The sequence below is a fragment of the Hyperoodon ampullatus genome (assembly GCF_949752795.1).
Source record: "Hyperoodon ampullatus genome assembly, chromosome: 4".
NCBI classification, from domain to species: domain Eukaryota; kingdom Metazoa; phylum Chordata; class Mammalia; order Artiodactyla; family Ziphiidae; genus Hyperoodon; species Hyperoodon ampullatus.
This window is the reverse complement of record NC_136917.1, coordinates 110,895,299-110,916,137: the sequence shown is the minus strand read 5'-3', so window position 1 is coordinate 110,916,137 and position 20,839 is coordinate 110,895,299. Positions and strand designations below refer to the sequence as shown.

Below are 20,839 nucleotides of genomic sequence, written 5' to 3'. Positions count from 1 at the left end.
GCCACTTAACGTCTTCAGTCTCATTAAAACGGAGATAAACCTGACATGCTTACCACACACAATAGTGAATCAAAAGCAATAATATTGAGGGGGGAATATTGTCACCAACTAGACTGTAAACTAGAAACTACATCTTGGACTTCCCTGGTGGTGCAGTGGTTAAGAATCCGCCTGCCAATGCAGGGGACACAGGTTCGATCCCTGGTCCAGGAAGATCCCACTCGCCGTGGAGCAACGAAGCCCATGTGCCACAACTACTGAGCCTGCACTCTGGAGCCCGCGAGCCACAACTACTGAAGCCCGCGAGCCCTAGAGCCTGGGTCTGCAACTACTGAGCCCGCGTGCTGCAACTACTGAAGCCTGGGCACCTAGAGCCCGTGCTCCGCAACAAGAGAAGCCACCGCAATGAGAAGCCCACACACAGCAACGAAGAGTAGCTTCTGCTCTCCACAACTAGAGAAAGCCCAAGCACAGCAACAAAGACCCAACACAGTCAAAAATATATATTTTTTTTAAAAAAGAAAAAAAAACTACATCTTATTGCTTTTGTAATAAATAAATTCTAGTTGTCTGGCTGATGTCCAAGTCATGTTGAAATATTAAGGCTCCCAAGAATGAATTAACTTTTGCAAACGACCAAGCCAATTTACAAACTGGTAAGTGTGGCATCAAATGGAATCAAAACATTTATTGAATCCCTACTACATTTGAGGCCCTATGCAGTGCTATAGCCAATTGCAAAGAATAACTAAATTTGGTGCTTAATGGAAAATGAAGTTTATCTTTTAATTATTTGAGCTTAAAAAGTCAATGAGTTAAAAGAGTAAATAATATACTCTCTTAGATTTCTCAATGCTTTCAACATGTTAAACTTACTTTTTATAAATCACTGAATTAGGTTATATTTAACCTTGTGTGTGTGTGTGTGTGTGTGCGTGTGTGTGTGTGTGTATATATATACACACACACACACACACACACAGAGTAAGATAGATAGACCTAAATTGTTTCCTATATGGCTGGAGGTTGTACAAATGGGGAATGGAAGCAGATAGGAATAAATGAATGAGTGAAGGAATAATGAATGTGAATTAAACGGTAGAGGCGCCTGACATGGACCAAAGATGATACTGTGCCATGAACTGGGGAGTATTATTAACTCAACCCTCTACACTTACTGTCAAAACAAATAGATAGTTACATATATAAATACACTAAATCTCATAATTTAAAATACCTAATTCTAAATAATTGGCCCATGTTATCAATCTTTTTAATCTAAAAGATAAAATAAAGAGTAACAATTTTACAAAATATAGGTGCATAAAATAAAATTTCTCATAGACATAAGAGAAACCCAGGAAAAATGCTGGCTTTTTCCAATGGTTGGTTGTTTTTTAATTGAGTTTTTTTTTTTTCTGGCCACGCCACACTGCTTGTGGAATCTTAGTTCCCAACCACAGATTGAACCCGGGCCCCTCAGCAGTAAAAGCGCCAAGTCCTCACCACTGGACTGCCAGGGAATTCCCAGAGATGTTGTACTTTTAAAAATAAATTTTATTTTTAAAAGAATTTTAAAGGAAATTATTTTATTTTTAAAAGAAATTGTATTTTTAAAAGAAAATTTACATAGTAAAAAACATATCTGTAACTAAAAATCTGTAGGCTTACTTGAGTCTGAAAAGTAGACTTCTCATATAGAGTGACAAACTGAAATACACTTACTCTCTGGTACCATAACTCTGATTTATATCTTATCTTTTAACTTTACATCATTGACTATATTTTTTAAAGAAATATAACCTTCTGCTAATAAAAAAAAACTACACTTTTTATATCTCAGACCAAATATAAGTAGAAACTGAGGTTCCTCCTAAGTGATAAAATTTCAGCAGATTCATTTTGGACAAGAAATGAACCAAAATGATGAACATCTTACCTCCGGTTATTCTTCACTAAAAATTTATTTAATAAGTAAATCCCCTAAAAAATCACTTCTCATAGAATTTTTATTGTAGTAAAAACCACATAACATAAAATTTACCATCTTAACCATTTTTAACTGTACAGGTCAACAGTGTTAAGTATATTCACATTGTTGTAAACAGACTCCAGAAATTTTCATCTGGCAAAACTGAAACTCTATACTCATTTAAAAACAAATGTTCACTGGAAAAAAATAAGTTCAAATATGGATTCTATAAACACTAAAATGTATGACCTTAGGTTTCTAACTACTTTTGTCTCAAGATTCTTTGTCTTTAAAAGAGTATAATGTCCACCATATTGTTACTGCAAGATAATGAATGAAGTCACTAATTTAATATGCTGTGTTCTGTAGGTCATTCAAATATGTTAGTAGTTTATTAAGAAATTATATATTAACCCTTTACCTTTTTTAGGTGACCATGGATTTAAAGAATACTGACTACTATTTTCATGGAGTAGAATTATTGCCCTCAAGAAGTAATCACAAATCCATGTGACTGCCAAGCCAAATGAATCTTTGGCAATATCCTATGGAAAAATATCTTTACTTATGCCAAGTAAGGGAGAAAGATTTCCTGGCTGCCTAAATAAGCTTCAGGCAAAAATGCTTATCCATTTCAAGTGTTCCAGTAACCATTCCAGTAAAGAACCCTAAAAAATAGAAAGTCAACTACTTTATCCAAATAGAGTTCAATTAATACGATTTTTTTTTAATTTCCAGATTTCAACACATCTATAGAAGAGATCATCATCCAAGTTAAAAGAAATACTTTTCCTTTTCCATAAGAACAATGAACCATTTATTTGTAGGTTACTTGGGAGGGATAACACCCAAAACTTTGCTTCTCTTCTCCCTGTTGGTTCTGTATAACTTGAGAAGGTGATAAGATAAAACCCAAAACCGAACTTTCTTGTTATTATAAAGTTAACTTAAATGGAGAAATGAAAAGTTCTATCTTTATTTCAATTATCATGTCAGGAGAACAAAATCTTTTGGCTTTTTAACACTGCAATGCATTGGAGCATTAGATTTCAAGGCCTTAAAATTGGCTTCAAAAGATGGGCGTTGATTTGATGTCTTATGTCAAATCAAGGTTATCTCTGATAATGTTCACTTACATGAATTAGAAAATCTTTATAGTAATTCTTAAAATACTACATCAAAATCTTTCTCCCTTACTTGGCATAAGTAAAGATATTTTTCCATAGGATATTGCCAAAGATTCAGTAAAAGTAAAAGAACCTACTCAATCAGAACCATAATATAAATTTACTTCAGAAATTAAGTATGCAAAAATGAATGGCATATGATGTTAAAGCATCTGGTTCTTCAATTTTTTCCTTAATTCTTTTTTTTCAGTTTCTAAATATGGAAACTATCATTCCCTTTTTTCAAAATAAAGTGGTAATCCATGATGCATAGTATGGATAAATACTTCAATGTAAACATATATTAAAAATTACTGGTCTTTATGGAACAAAGTAATAATAATTTACAGCCTAGACTGCAAGACATGCAATAAGAGTAACGCCAATGCACTCTGTAAATTTACTTTTAACATCTTGTAAATAATGTTTTAAATAAAATAGTTTTGCTTTTACACGTTCAACTTCCTATCAAAATTCTAACAAGATTAAATGGAATCTCTAAAACTTAATTTTTAAAACTAAGCTCTGAATCATATCTACCAGAAGAAATGACAATTTGCTTGTTTTTCCTGTTTTGTTGCTTTTTATAAGAACTTCCCTTTTTACAGATACAATAAGTTACATATGCAAATAAATAAGAGGAAAACAAGCAGTCTGAATGCTGCTTTTATATGTGGTATAAAGATTTGCAGTTTGGTTACTTTGAGTGGTTCACACAGAAGAAAGAAATATTGACTACAGGAGAAATTGAGTTTTGTACAGATGCACCTATCACTATTGTACAAAGAGTACCTTATGCTCTTTCTATTCAACATTACACACAAAAAAAGACACTCCACAACCCACCCCCACCACTCCTTAGCTATTTTAGTAGCCTGATCCATTGCTGATTAAGTGATATCTTAACTTTTTAGACAATTAGAAAAACAGCACATTCAAGAAACATTTAACTTCTACCTTCATAAATTGTAAATGAATAATTCCTCTCATTATTGGAAAGAAAGAGGTCTGAGAAAGTAATTCTAAATTTCAAGATCCTCCAACTTGGATAATTTCAAAAGATTTAAATTTCTGAAATATTTTAATTGATTGTTAAAACTGTAGCTTTCTTTGTCAGACAAAATAAATATGCCCAGAATCCCCCAATTATAAAGGTCTTATTACACTCATTTTAATGTCAATCAGCAAGATCAAATACTATCAGTCATCAACAGAAAAAAATATGAAGGCCCCAATAATCTCAGGATTCCACTGAATGGAAAATATAACTTGGAAGTCAGCCAGAGAAGAGAACTAGTCTTACAGTAATAAACAAACAGAAGAAATAGAGAGGGCTCCCACGACTTTTCAAGCATTACAAAAATGAGTCTCCCTGAGTTATAGTAATTACAATTGTAGGGATTCTCATCACACGTCAACAGCTGAAAGAGAAGGATCAGAAACCCCCATTATAGCCACACAGGTGGAAGCTCTTTAGACTTAAAACTGAAGTATTTGCACTAAGTGATATGTTTCACATAATATGAATTTATTATAATCTACCTAAATTGGATTACTCAAAATCAAGCAGTCTCAAGAACTGTCCTTTATAGTCCTCCAACTCTGCTGATAGATCATATCTATTAGGAAATGTAAGAAATTATTAACCCTAGATTTTAATGATTTCTTTTTTCTTTCTATATAACTTACCCTGATCTGACCAAACATCATACATTAGACAGTATTTACCTGTAGCAATATAATTTAGCAAACTGAAAGATCTCCCATAAGCCTGTCACAGTGGCTATTTTTGTCTAAATAGGGCCTTGAATACTAAGTAGTACTTATTTCAACTAGTTGAATTTCTATTTATTTAAAGACGTGAAACTTGTTCTCTGAGTCCTGCAAAGGAAGTGCGAAAAATTTTAAACATCATCAGTCTTGCAATTATCTGAAAAAAAAAAAAGCAAATGTTTAACTACAGATACCATCAGAAATGTGCATGTTATATCATAAATACCCATTCATTTAAAGTAAATGGACAAAAGGATGATATTTTCTGATTAGAATATAGAGAGTCAAGACCCCCCCTTTTTTTTTTTTTTTTTTTTGCGGTACGCGGGCCTCTCACTGTTGTGGCCTCTCCCGTTGCGGAGCACAGGCTCCAGACGCGCAGGCTCAGCGGCCATGGCTCACGGGCCCAGCCGCTCCGCGGCATGTGGGATCTTCCGGGACTGGGGCATGAACCCGTGACCCCTGCATCGGTAGGCGGACTCTCAACCACTGCGCCACCAGGGAAGCCCAAGACCCTTTATTTTAATTAAAGCTACTTAAATGAATTGGTAGGTGGTGTGGCAAAGTAACACCAACCTGTATCTGATTCTTTGCCTTTTACAATATTTTAACCATATGGATGAAAAGGTCATTGTTTAATTTGTTGTATTACTTATGTATTAACAATAAGAGAAAATGTGGTAAAACAGAAAACACAGCAAAATATCTCTATGCAATCTTTAATACTTTAAAGGGCTGGTAAACTTAAAATAAGATATGTTTCATCTTGGTTTCCATTTACAGTTTGACAAAAATATCTCCCTCCCTCTACTTTACTCTAAATGACAGCAGGCTACTATAACACGTACACAATTCTTCTACATTTCAAAGATCCTAGCCTTGCCAAGGGGACAAACAAAGTAGATGAGAAGTATATCCATAACATCAACAAATTCTCAGTATACACCATGTAGACAACCAACCAGCAACGGAAATGGACTTAGAAAGTCTCATAACTCTATTAAACAGAAAGATTTTTCTATATTTAAGAAGTATTTATAAGGAAAACATTTAAAGATGGTATGCTACCCTCTTAAGCCAGTACCATCATTGCCTTTCCAGTCAGTAACTGGTTATCTTACAACTGGTATCAAGACCACTGCCCTTACTGGAAGATTTTTCAAATAAATGCCATTTTATTCAAGTTCCCAAGAGAAAAATCAAATTGACCTACATATGCTCCTCACTGCTGATTTTAAATGAATATAAGCATGCTAAACTAATGATCAAATGAAAGTACTTAAGAATTTTGCTTAGAACAGCAATGGTTGTAAACTTTAGTTAATTCATTTCATGTTGGATGTTGCAACTATATTAAATATATATTGACAAACCTTAATTTATTGTATCTTTTATAACTATATAACAAAAAGTAAATAACAATCTTAAACCTGTCAGTTACATTTCAAAGCTCTAATGAAACAGTCATGAGATTTATGTAAAAGGCAAATATGCTATTAATGATATGTTATACAGAACTAATTCTTATACTTTAAATTTTTTAAATTCAAATATACTTTTAAATAAATAACAGATAAGAAATTAGTATTTTACAAATGACAATTAACAACATATTTTGTAAACTACTGACAGGGCAGTGGCTGGATTCAATGCCCTTTTTCAGAATTCCCACAGCACCCTCTGCATACCCATTATACGGTGTGTTACCCAGAGTGGTGATCACTGGTAGTGACCCTCCTCTGGGCAGTGAGTCCTAGTGGGCAGAGACTACTGTGTTATTCAGATCTGACTGAAGAAGGCTCAACAGAGGCTGACATATCAGAGACAGTTAGCATTTCTTAAATGAGTAAGAAATGAGAGCAGAAACCAGAAGGAATATTATCCCCACCTCATAAAATGTATACAAATTTATAGTACCATAAAGTAGTTAAACAGGTTTTAAAAACTAATTTTAAGTGCTAAGACATGGAAACAACCTAAATGTCCATCGACAGATGAATGGATAAAGAAGATGTGGCACATGTATACAATGGAATATTACTCAGCCATAAAAAGGAATGAAATTGAGTTATTTGTAGTGAGGTGGATGGACCTAGAGTCTGTCATACAGAGTAAAGTAAGTCAGAAAGAGAAAAACAAATACCATATGTTAACGCATATATATGGAAAAAATGGTACTGATGAACCTAGTGGTAGGGCAGGAATAAAGATGCAGATGTTGAGAACAGACTTGAGGACAGGGACGGTGGAGGGGGTAGGCTGGGACGAAGTGAGAGAGTAGCACTGACATATATACACTACCAAATGTAAAACAGATAGCTAGTGGGAAGCTGCTGCATAGCACAGGGAGATCAGCTCAGTGCTTTGTGACCAACTAGAGGGGTGGGATAGGGAGGGTGGGAGGGAGACTCAAGAAGGAAGGGATATGGGGATATATGTATGCATATAGATGATTCACTTTGTTGTACAGCAGAAACTAATGAGACATTGTAAAGCCATTATACTCCAATAAAGATGTATTTTTTTTAAAAAACACTAATTTTAAGAGCTATTTTGACCAAACCCAACTATTCAAAAAGCTCTATTTTCTCAGGCCATTCTATACAAAGAACTGGAAGAGTTATTTCAAATGCATAAAAACTTGAACACTGTCCTGGGTATTCTCCATTGGCCCTGCCTTTCTGCCCTGCTGTGACCAGGAAGGCTGAGCTCTACAGAGTATATCACCTCAGGTCCCTTACACTATGCCTCCCAGTTGGGCTCTACAGAAAGGAGGCATCAGCTGATCAGAGGGCAGGAGAAGAAAGAAGATCCCCTCCCTGCCAGGCCTCCAGCCTCTGTTTGCAGTGGGTCTGACCATGGCTGTGGTCCCCATCATAAAACCACAGCTCCAGGAGAGTAGCTTTTCTACAATGACCATAGTGTTCATCAGATTCTGGTAACTGCTCTCTCTCTTTTCCCCTCAGACCTAAGAGGGGTAAAAAGCTTCTCTTGTTGCTAAATCCTGGGTGTTCCTCTATCCCCAGTGGGTTTTTTGTTGTTGTTGTTGTTGTTTGCGGTACGCGGGCCTCTCACTGTTGTGGCCTCTCCCGTTGCAGAGCACAGGCTCCGGACACGCAGGCTCAGCAGCCATGGCTCACGGGCCCAGCCGCTCCGCGGCATGTGGGATCTTCCTGGACCGGGGCACGAACCCGCGTCCCCTGCATCGGCAGGCGGACTCTCAACCACTGCACCACCAGGGAAGCCCACCCCCAGTGGGTTTTAATCATGCACATACCTAATTAAACTCTCTTTAATTATTCTTTTAAGGTAGCTATCCTACTGGGGATCTGACGAATACAAACACAGAAACATTTTACTAACTAGCAGCATCTTTGTCAGTGATTGCTATATCATGGGCTATTGCTAATGATATCCCCATCTTACAGAAAAGCATCATTTTTTTGGTGTTAACTAACTTTATTGTTATAATCATTTTGTAATATATACACATATCCAATAATCACAATATAAACCTTAAACTTATACATGTTGTATGTCAATAATATCTCAAAAGCTGGAAAACAAAACAAAAAACCCAAGTTTTATATTAAGTATTTCTCAATCCAAAACCAGAAAAACTGTCTGAGCTTCACCCTGGACATAGCTTGGTATTGCCAGCTTGGTATGGTCAAGGTAGACTCTTCTGAGGTGCAAAAATTCTGTGTATTAGTTTCCTACTGCTACTGTAACAAATTCCTACAAATTTAATGGCTTGAAACAACATAAATTTATCATCTTATAGTACTGGAGGTCAGAAGTACTAAAATCAAGGTGTTGGGAGGGCTCTGTTTCTTCTGGAGGCTCTAGAACCCATTTGTTTGCCTTTTCTAGCTTGGTAAGGATGCCAGCATTCCCTGGCTCATGGTCCCATCCTTCATCTTCAAGACCAGCTGCATCTTCCAAAACCAGATCTTCTCATCTCTTTCTCTGCTTCTGTCACCACATGGCCTTTGCCTGACTCTGAAACTCTTGTCTCTCTCTTATAATTGTGATTACACTGAGCTCATGCAGATAAGCTAGGTAGGAAGTAACCCATATCAAGATCCTTCATCCAAGATCCTGAACTTAGTCATGTCTGCAAAGTTCATTGTACTAGGTAACATATTCACAGGTTCTAAGGGTTAGGATGTGGACATCTCTGAGTCACCATTATTTAGCCTACCATAGTCAGTAAAAATCCAAGGTGCTGGCTGGAAAAAAAATCACAAAGATTGGAAATGGAAACATCATTTAATGTTTTAGTAAAAACTTGCCTATACTCTAATCCTTTTGGCCCTGAATCTGTAAGTCCAACTCACTTACAAAACTGACCAGTACCAATCTGAATTAAAAATGAATTAGTAAGTCATTTCCCAAAATAAACTTCTACCTGAAAACTATTCCTAGTATATACATACACATATGTATATTGTGTAAATGTATGTATTTTATGTAAATGTAATGCATTTTATGGTTAAAAAAAGAAAAAAAAACTCACTGAAGTTTTTTTCATTATAATATTTCTAAATGAAAGAATAATAATATCAGTCTCTCAGGTTAATTCAGGGGAAAAAATGCTTATTGAAACACCTTTAATAGCTTCCTAGTAATAGCTATTGCTTAAATGCACTGATAAAGTATAATAATTTTAATCCAATTATAAATGACAGCGCATCACACTGTAAAAAAAAATGAAACAAAGGAATTGTTTCTATTTTTTCTAATAGTCAGTACTACAGAAATGACTATGTAATAGATTCAATATGGTTGTACTATTGCTCCTGGACCACATGGAACTTTCCAGATGCCCTAGTCCAAAAACAAACAAAAAAACCAATAGGCCATATGCTGGTTGGAAGAGAGAAGTAGAATAAACTCATAATTAGAGGAGAGAGTATTTTTTCTACACATTATGTATTCTTCTATTTATTTCTGCCTCTAAAATTTACCAAGTAAAGTAATTTATGCCAGATTACTTTGCCTCTAGATACAGAAAGAAGAATGGAGAAACAGCTCCACCTGAAATTATAACCTGAGCTCTTAACTGGCATCTTCCTCTCTGACAAGCATTACATCCAAGTTGCTAAATCTCAGATACCAGCTAAAGAATTTGGAGCTATTTGTGGAACACTCTGGGTAGCTGTAATTCTGCCCACCTTCTTAGCAACTGTAAAATGTTTTCTTTAACCTTTTTCCTTAACCTCTCTCTTCTTGAGTGCATCCAACCCCAAGTAAAAATGGTGGATATGTGTAAAGAGAACTATCCACGCAGTCCCCTCCCACTCACCACCCTCACAACTCCCATTATTTTTTTCCCGTATGAAGCAATGAAACACAGTGAGGCAAGATGTTTAAAATGGGTAGTGGAGTCAGAAACCTGGGTTTTAATCCCTACTATGCAATTTACTACACGGCCTTGGACAAGGTATATAACCTCACTGAGACTCAGTTTCCCCCTATGTAAAATGGGGCTTATATCAACTTTATGAAGTTGTTGAAGTGATTAAGCAGGAAAAAAGCCAGACACAAAAAGACAAATATTGCATAACTACACTTATACAAAGAATCTAGAACAGTCAAATTCATTGTTACAGAAAACAGAATGGTGGAGGGGCTGGGGGAAAGGGGAAATGGGGAGTTAACACCATAAAAACAAAAACAAAAAAACCAATGTTCTATCAATAATCCATATCAAGAAACTTTCTCTTCCTTATTGGAGAGAGGCACAAAAGGAAAAAACCACTACCTCAACTCTCCAAATTGAAGCTAATTGGCAAAAGAATAGAGTTCATCAACCAAAATTAGCCTAAGTCTTCATTCGAGTATTGACATAAACTTTTAACTGTCTTCTAGTCCATGATTCTCTGTTGCATCAAATCCATACCTAAGCCTTCTTAAAATATGTATGAATCTCTTATTGTAAAAGAGGCAGCTGTAGTATAATGAAAGAAACACTAACCTTGGAACCAAAAAAATCTAAATATGACTAAGCTCTGCCACATATTATCTGTATTACCTTAGTTGGGTAAGTCAATCTCCATGTACAAATCTCTACAGTCAATGGGAATTATCACCTACCTCACAGAATTATTGAGAGATTTAAATAAAGCATATTAAAATACCTTGAAACTCTAAAGTATGATTCCATTTATATTATTAAATTTGCTGAAACACAAAAAAGATTATTCTATCAAAAATTCATATTAAAAATATACACATATTTCATACTAATACAACTAGGTAATCTCCTGTAGTCCTGAAAGCCACAGACAATACTACTAAATGCCTATATTATAGAAAACTCTTCTTTAGGAATTACATATTAATCCTGATACTAAATATTAGAAATATTTGGGGAGAAAATGAGCTAGATACAGTGATATCCTGTTGTGATATATTTATAACAGGTTACATCCTTGATCCATTTATTCCACAAATATCTAATCAGAACTCCAAGCACTGTGCTAAGCAGTGAGACTACACTGGTGAAGACAACCATGGTTCTTCTCGTCAGGGAACTTCCAATCTAACCAGAAGATGAGACATTAAACATCACACAAATAATCCATAAATTTGTCGCAGATGTGAAAAAGGAAAAGTAGAGGTTGCTATGAAGCACAGAGTAAGGGGGTCTAATCCAATCTGGGAAATTTATGAGAAATAATTAGCCAGTTGTACCATCCTTTGTCAACCCAACAGGCTTTAAGTGTTTAATAAATCTTAGCTATTTCTACCATCAACATTTTTATAAAGGCCATTTGTTCCACTCTCATTAGGAACAACTATATCCCTAGGGTTTAGAAGATAAGAGATATGCAACCTTATTATTTAGGAAAACCCAGATAAACTAAACCCACCACCCAATTCCTCAATAAAAACCAAAACCAGGCTCTAGAAGGTACAGCTTCATCCCAATTCTGACTCATATTTTACATATCCTTGAGCAATTATGCCAATGCTGAGAGGTTACCTCAATGGCAGTTTAGACCTGTCTAAAATGCTCTTAACCCCAAATCTTCTCATGACTGATTCTTTCAATATTACTCAGGTTTCTGCTTAAACGTATCCTCCAGGAACCTTTCCCTGACCACCCAATCTAATGTAGCCTCCCAGTCACTCTCTATTATTACACCACACTACTTTATTATTTTTTAGCACTTATGACTACCTGAAATTGCCTACTATATTTATTTACTCATTTATTATTATATGTTTCCCCTTCAAACTTGAAAGTAAGTTCCATAAGGCAGGGACCCACTTTATTCTCTCCATATCCTCAAGATACATCTTCCTTGCCAAAGACCTCCAGTTCTGTTTAGGTAGTCAGGTACAAAGGAGAAATGTTTCCAGCCCACAGGATGACTGATTTAAGCCAATTATTGTAATCCCATTACCTTTGCCAGTAACTGGTTTAGGAGAGGGAATTTTACAGTTTTCTTCAATAAGGCATAAGAAGATATCTGCTAAGCACCTCCAGAAAAGGTTTTCTCTCTGATTAATGAGACATAAAGGAAAAACCTTGCCCTTTTTCCTACCTTCATACCTGGTTGTGTGACAAAGTGATACTGGGAACCTGATGCAGGGATGCTGCATTCATGAGAGGGAAACCATGACGATGGCAGAGAAGCTGATCTCTTGGTGTTCTTGATTCCCTGAATCAACTCTGAAACTACCTCCTTCCAGACATCCTGTTACGTGAGATTTTAAAGCCCTGATCAATTAAGCCATTTTCTATCTCCTGTTTTGATACCTGCCCCCAAAAGCACAATAAACTCTTAAGCCTCTGTTTCTCCTGTAACATTAACAGAAAATAGTACCTACAGTCTAGTGGATTCTTGAGGGGATTAGATGAGACAATGCAAGTAAAGTGCCAAACAGAAACAAAATACTGTCAAACGACAGTATTTGCTGTTATTGTTACTATTAAACATTAAACTTACTATGACAAAACTCCACAAGCTCTTTATGTAGTATTTAGGATTTTGTTATTTTACAGAAAACATTCCTGTTTAAATAAAATCATTTTTAATAAAATAATTCATTTACCTCGCTTTCTTCCATCAGTAAAGAAGCTTTTGGTTTTTTTCCTCAAGTTTGAAGTAGGTAAAAAGAAGAATCAAGGCAAATATCAGATCACTGAAGAAAAATAATCATTAATTTCAGGTGAGACCCTGTTTTTAGCATCAACTCCTCCCTTAACTTAGACACAGACAGAGTCTCATAAAAATTTTCATCTACTTACCTTCACAAATATTTCATCAGTATTTTAATATAGCTTAGATTATACTAATTAAAAATTTTAGTAACTAAAACTATATTATAGTTATTTAAAAATTCTTTAAAAAAGAAGAAAAAATGAAGTGTTATACTTCAGTTGCTACAATTTTTTCTGTGCTCAACTACTTGTTTGATATGCCATGAAGCAAAATTAATACAGAAGATCAAAAATAAGAAATTGCTAGGTCATTGGTTCAAGCTCACTCCAGCTGAATTGCGATTTAAAATGTTATGATGGCTCATTACTGTCGGAAAACTGTATGGGTCCTACATGAAATAGAATAATCAAAATTCTTAAAGTGAAATATGAGGGTAGTTTTGTCATTACTAAAGAAGTGACACCAACTAAATTGTCTCTTTTAAAGAGGAACAAAGAACAAATATTAAATCCTTCACTGTATTGGAAATGCCCAGGCCCTTATGAGCCCAGATAAATTTCTGGTTCTGTTAATATTACAAAAACATTATTAGTTCCACTTTTCAAAAATCTTTAACTATCAACCTTCTGTGACAAAAATTACCAGTTACTCATTATGACCAACCATAAATTTGAGCAATTTGTAGGGCTATTAAAAGTTATCTGGAAAAACTCTATTCTTCCCTGGATGGAACATTTTTCTGCCTATTTTTCAACATCTCACACAGTGACTAAGATACACAGTTTGGGGAAGAATAGCCTCTACAATTTCTCTAACACTACTGAAAACAAGTAGGATATAAATCTTGGTAGACCATCCTTCAGATCACTCTTTATAGTATACATGGGGTTTTGGTACAGTAATCAAATAACTCTCAGAGTGCAAGCCATAAGTCATGTGAAGTCTAGTCGTATACATAGGTTAACAAAACCTTACATTAATAGATATTACATATGTAAAATACATACTAAATCTGATAAGCAAAGTTTAAAATCTAAATATAACCACTTATTTTTTATCCCAAACTCTTTTCAGATTTTAACAAATATATCCTATTCTATTGTTCTAATGCTATTTTAAGGCCCTCCTTTGAGAAACAGTAAGTTATTAATAAAATTAATATTTTAGCATGTTTACAGAGGCTCACATACTACTAAGCAACAATATGTCACTAGTAAAATATTTTATATCATTCCCATACCAATGTCAAAGCAATAATGTACACACAATAGTAGAGAATATCCCCACATATTCCAAAATAAAATTATAATTATTTTCAATACATATTTTAAATTATACATTCCAAGAAGTAGTTTCATCTCTTTTAAATCCAGTATATTAATCCTCAATCCTATGTCCTAACATTAATATAACAGTTGTGATCTCTATGGAAGACAGAACATTCTAAATTCAAAATTTTTTCCCAAATTTTACTTCTAACTCTATAAACTATTGGGGTGAAGTGTTAATAAATGGCATCCTAGGTATTCCAACCCCCACCCACAGAATATGTTTCAATTTTAAAACAAGATAATTCTATTTTCTAGTAGTAATTGAAGATGTAAGACACATTTACTTCACTACTGCAAAGCAACTAAAACTTGATGCTTTTTTTTTCATCCTGAATTGGTTTTATATGGCAAACTGGCTCTAAAGTATGGGAATAAACCTTTCCATTTTTTTTTCTTTCATAGCTCTGAAAAAATACATTTCAAAAATACATTTCAAAATACACTAATACTATTTCTAAGAGTAATAAACCTGTAGATAAACAATACTAAAATTTAACTCTCAACATCTTACGCTTTTTTTCTTCAGGTTTGTTCCTTCAAAAAATCATTTTTTGGATACTCCTAAAATAATGGAAAAGAGATCAATCAAAAGAAAAGCTCCCATAGCTAAGATGACATATTAGATACAAGTATTTTGGAGGAAATATCCTGGGGATTGGGAAGGGAAGAGTCAATTTAATATCTTATAGAAAATTTCATCCCCATAAAGATATTCCTTCATTAGTTTTAGAAATCTTGAATTGCATTAACTGCATTAATGCAATCAAGTTTCTGAAGAGATTTGTATTACTTCACTTGTCTTAACTTTTATTTCCTTCGGAAAGGAAGGAAGGAAGAAGAAAAGTTTATCATTTTTAGGGGGGCAACTTAATAATAAAATAATAAAAATGCTGGTAAATACTAATCCCTGCAAACTCTCTTTTATATGGAATAGTATTTACTTACTGTTTTTCCTAAATTACCAGAATTTATTTGACTAAATTCTATGTCATGTATAAGCATGATAATCTCTATGGAGTAGCATTTAAATGATCTTTAGACTTTAGCCACTGAAAAATGAGTATATGTTGTTTTCATAGTTTAAAAACCAAAGTTACTTTTCAGAGCCCCAGGTTAGATGCACAGTTAGATTTCTGCAGTTTCTGACAAGTTTACTTAATATCACTGTTTAGTATATGTACCTTATGTTCAATGTTACTTTACAGCAGATTCATCTTTCTGTGCTATTACACAATTTTAAAGATGAAATTAGTTTAAGAAAAAGCAGTATCACAACTCATCTATTTGCAGGTGCCAGTTAATCTTTCTGTGGCAGTGTGGTATACAGAGTAGCTTAAAGTTCAGCAACATTTCATACAGAAATTGTTCACAACTACAATGTCTAATTTCAAAACTTAAGTGATAAAACAAATTTCCGGAAGGAAAAATCTCAAGAAACAAGGCTTCTCCATTATTTTAGGCTTCTAACTTTCCCTCCTAAAGTTTGTCTTCCCCACACCATTCACATATCTATAATCTGTTAAAATGGAGTGTATAAGCATAGGGTGCACCAATGGTTAAAACTGCATATCTGATCAATCTTTACAGTCTGTTATACCTGATTATGTAATGCTGTTCCCTAAATCTGTAGCATTCTACCCTAAATCAAGAAAGTAATCTGTGATAGTGAAAAAAGATGTATCTTTCATCTTCTACTACAGGTTTTAAGCAGAGATATCTTTGTTAGAAATCCAGCTAGTAGTGTACCCCTGGGCAAAGTTACTTAACTAGTCAGAGTCTTCTTATTTCTTTAATGGAGAAAAAAAAAAAATCACTACCTTGCAGAATTGTTGGGAGAACTAGAGAAAATATATATAAAGTGCTGAACACAGTGACTGACACATAGAACGACAAATAAATAATGATTACTGTTTTGTTGTTATCGGTTATTTTTGAAATACACCTAGGCTAGAGAATATGGAATTCAAACTTCCAAAGTTCTTATTTTGGAGGTCATTGGAAAAAAAATTTCACATTGAAAAAATGCCCTTGAGTCTAACATCTTCATTTATTCAACACTATTTGGTGCTTTTGACATTTGAAGACACTATTTTTAATGTCAAGGATACCTCAGAGAAGAAATTGGAAGTATTATCCCTTGCCCTCAAGAAACTTACATTTTAGAGGAAGACAGACATTAACCAATTCCACAGTTACTTAATTGCAATTGGGATTGCAGTGCAGTGTTACAAAGAAGACCTGCTAAAGGGGTAAATGACCTAACAGGATCAGAATTTAAATTTCTACACAAACATCCCTCCTCCCTCCAAGGGTTTTCAATCACTCTCTCTATAATTAAACCTAATCCAAACTTTTGTATAGACTTGATCTGTCTGGCTTTTAAAACAATAAAATCAGTAATTAACCTGACTTCAGCCATTTTTATGTTCAGAACTGTATAGTGAAAATATAGAACCTGTGTAAAACCTACAAATTAATTTCAAGTATTCCATATAATGACTTCTTAACAAAAGAGAAAGCAAAGATATAATATAGGTAAGGGTCTGTCTGATATTTACTATGAACTCACTGGAAAATACATTTCTTGATAGATTATAAAACCAATATTTTTATTTTATGTGCATGCCATTATTTTTAATAATGACTCAGTTTTCAGAATGTTTTTATTAGAGTAAAATAAATATTTACATATTCATTACTGAAAAACATTTCTGTGACTTTTAAGGCCAGTACAATTCTGATCTGCTTACTAACAGAGCATTTGTCTTCACTCAGGTACCTTTTAAAATCTGCCACCTTAAAAAAAATTTTTTTTTTTTAAATCTGGGGGCATCCATTTTAAAGACAACTTCAAGATTCCTATCTTCAGAACTTAGTAGGTTGTTTGTTGTAGAATAGTGCCGTTAAAGTCCCAAGTACACATAAAGGGAAAAAAATGAGTGATCAGATCAACTCTCCCAGCAAAATGAAACTAAGTCTATTCCATAAAACAGAATCTATCTCAATGTTTGTCTTAGATTCAAGCTACATTCACCTAGAAATTAATGCAACGACAATTAACCCAGAACAGTCATTGTCAATTCTCCAAAAGTGGCCTCTTCACCTGTATTTAGTTCATAAGGCAAACCAGTCCAAGATTCCTGCTGCCAATTATAATGAATGGAAGAAATATATTTAAATCAAACAGCACCATCTAGCAGAACCGTCACCACTTTGCTCACAAGAGTAGATGTTACTTGGTGTTCAGTTTGGTAGATTTGACAGCAAAATGGCAATATCACAGAATTAGAGCTAGAAAGGACTACAGACACACCAGGTTCAACTTCCTCATTAGTGTATTAGATACTTAAAAATTTTTTTTACAAAGTTATCAGAATATAGATTAAATTCAGCCATTCCTGGAAGTTCAAGCAAAATAAAAAATTACTTTAATTCTCAAATTCAACCGCTCCCCAAATAAATAAGATTATACCTCAATACACATTTCAATTCCTTCACTTCCAAAAATGTGAAATCCAAATACTCTGTAATCATTAAAACATCTTCCCTAAATGTCTCTATTTTCTCAGATATATTGCAACCAAATAATAAATGCACACAGATTAGGCTATTTCAAAACTTCAATTCCAGTAACTTGCTGTTTCTTAACCAAGCTATAATGCTAAGCCTTTTACATACTCCTTGTCACAGCAACAAGATCCTGAATATAACTCAGAAAATACCTCTGGGGGGGGGAACACCTCTCCGTTAATTTTTTTTGTTTTGCCACATCAAGGCCTGCCTCCCCTAAATCCGATAGGAATTATGTGTGTTGCTGCCAACACGAAGATTAGGAAATGCTCCCATCCCTAGGGCACAAGAAACTTTCAGGAGACGACTACTAACTGCCTCAAGCTAGGAGGGAAACTCGGTAGTTTGCACATTCGGTTTTTATTTACGCAGCTGTTTACGCGCGCAAGGTAACTAAAGCAGCTTTTGAGAGATGCTCTCAGACTTTTACCCAGTCTGAACCCCTAGGAAAGGCAGAGCGCGTCCAATGACAAGGATACACTTCACCCTCAGAGTGGAGGTGGTTACTGGGAATCACTGTAAGATCTGCTGTACAGAAAAGAGGGGTTCTTCCTCAGTGGTCACAGTCACTATTCGCTCTCATTGTTAGTAACAAGCAAATCACAGTTACAAGTACATAAGAATAGCAGCAAACAACCCTGCCTCGCAGCTTGCCGTGACCGTGACATCCCAGGCCGGGAGGGGCTCTTTTCTCGCCAGCCTCCTCTGGGCTCTCACCGAAGTTAACACCTGTATCTCCCCGCCACCCCGACCAAACAACTAACTCCTCCCCGCATCCACGCTTCTACCCTCCCCGCAAGTCCCCGTTCGGACCACTGCCCCCTCCCCACCGCAGACCGCCCTCCTCTCGCCGGCCGCCGCGGCTCCCACGGCTACCCCTCCGCGCCCCGCGACCCCCGCCCGGCCCGCCGCCCGGGCCGCCGAGGCCCCCAGACGTTTGGGAGGTTGCAAGTCTCCAAAAAAAGTTCTCCAGCCGCCGACGCCGCGGAGTTGGGTCGCCTGAGAGCGGCAGAAACGCCAGCCTACCCCAGCAGATCCCGCTTCTCGCCAGCACACTTTTCCTCACAGGGAACTCGGTCTTAGACTCCCAAACTTCAGCGGCGCCCCTGGCGCCCCCTGCCCGGGCTCCGCGAGGCGCGCGGGGATGAGAATGCCGCGTCTCTCCGCCCGCCGGAAAAAGCCCCGACGCCCACCCGACCCACGGCCGCACACGCCCTCCGCGCCCCGCGCGCGTCTCCGCGCCCGGCGGGGCCCCGCTCGGCCGCTCCGCGCCCGGCTTCCGCCCGCCGCGCGCCCGGCACCGCCGCCCTCGCCTTGCTCGGCGCACCCGGCCCCGAGTCCCGGCGCCCGAGCCCCCGCCGCGGCGCCCCTCGCACTGCCGGCCACTCGCGCTGCCCTCCCCGCCAAACACCCACATTCCCTCCGCTTGCCCTCCTCCACGCAGCTGCCCTTTCTCCCCCTACCCGCGACCCACGTAGTCTCTCCGCTCCCCGCAGCCCCGGACCCCAGCTCTAAAGTTACTTTGTGAGAAGGTGAACCCGCGGGTTATTTCCCTCAATCACCCAAACAAGTTTCCAATCCCCGCCACCAGCACCGCCGCCGCCCCCCGATACACTCGCTCCCTCCCGCCGCCAGACCCCAGGGCCGCTCGCCCCGCGCGAGCCCCTCCTGGGAAACGGCCGCTCCCCGCACCGCATGCCCCACCTCGCGTACCCCTCCCCCTGCCAGCCCACCCCAGGCTCTCCCCGGGCGGAGAGTGTCTGTATGTCTCCGAGAGAGTGTGCGAGTGCGTGCGTGTGTGTGTGTGCGCGCGTGTGAAGGCGGAGGTGGGTGAGAAGCGGAGACACTTACTTCTCCCGGGCCTGGCTGTCGGACGGGACGGCGCTGCTGTTACTCTTGCCTTTGCCGTACATGCTTGTGCCGAGAGCAGCTCCCACTGTCACGCACCTGTCAACCCATCACAGCCTCCCCGGGAACAGCCCCGTCCCCATGGCGACCCACGCAGCTACCCCCACTATTGGCCGCCCAACGCCAAAGCTCCGCCCCTTTCGCCCAGGCAACGCAGGAGACTGACAGACCTCCCCCCTCCCTCCGGCCTGCCGAAGCGCGCGGCGGCGGCTACAGCCTAAGCGTCAGTCTCCTCCCTCCTTCCCTCCCTCCCGGGTTCCCTCCCTCCTTCCCTCTCCGATCTCCTCCCTCCACCCGCTCTTCTACCCCCCTCCCCCCTCCGAACCCCGGCGCAAGGGGGGAATTAGAAACTGCTCTAGAAGGATTTTAAACAACTGGCTGTTCTCTCCGTCGCCGCCCCTCCCCCCGCGCCGCCCGCGCTCGGCTCCTCACTGGAGACAAGGCGCTGGGAGGAGGGGAAAGTGCGGCCTGGAGTCTCTGGCAGGAGCCGGCGGAGCTGGAGCCGTGGCGGCCCCAGACTTCTGGGCGCCCGCCGAGTACACAGGCAGACTTACGGCCCCAGCCACCGTGGGCCCCCCCCTCCACCAGCCCCTTTCTCCCGCTCCTCTCCTGTCTGTGACCCCGCGCCGGTACCCAGGATTGATCTCTGCCGCCCTCGGCCCTACTCCCTGTGGTGTCACCCTCCGCCCTGCTCCCAGAGGGCCGGCTGGCGAGGGACACGCGCGCCGTTCCCTCGACCTGCTGGCTAAGCAACCGGGAGGGACTCGCCTTCCCTCCCGGGGAGGGACTGAGCCTCCGGCACTTGGCGCCGCTGGGATGGCGTCGCCTGGCCCCTGGGGCCGCGCCCTGCAATCTGGGGGAGCACTCTGCTAGGGCCTGCCTCCCAAAGATGGCCCGGTGACTCCTGGGGACTCAGTGGCCTCCATCCTGTCCCCCTAAGAC

At 38.4% G+C, this 20,839-nt stretch overlaps 1 protein-coding gene across 23 annotated transcripts in view; it reads right to left on the bottom strand.

Moving 5' to 3' along the window:
- The window catches only part of SSBP2 (single stranded DNA binding protein 2), a gene marked incomplete at both ends in the record, with an annotated part of 301,811 nt that extends 281,909 nt beyond the window's left edge, over window positions 1-19,902 (bottom strand). For all 23 annotated transcript variants that reach the window (XM_079702653.1, XM_079702669.1, XM_079702654.1 and 20 more), the window contains one exon: window positions 19,841-19,902. In XM_079702653.1, coding sequence (XP_079558779.1) covers window positions 19,841-19,902 — 62 coding nt within the window. The remainder of the gene's footprint in view (window positions 1-19,840) is intronic.
- Window positions 19,903-20,839: the final 937 nt, after the last annotated feature.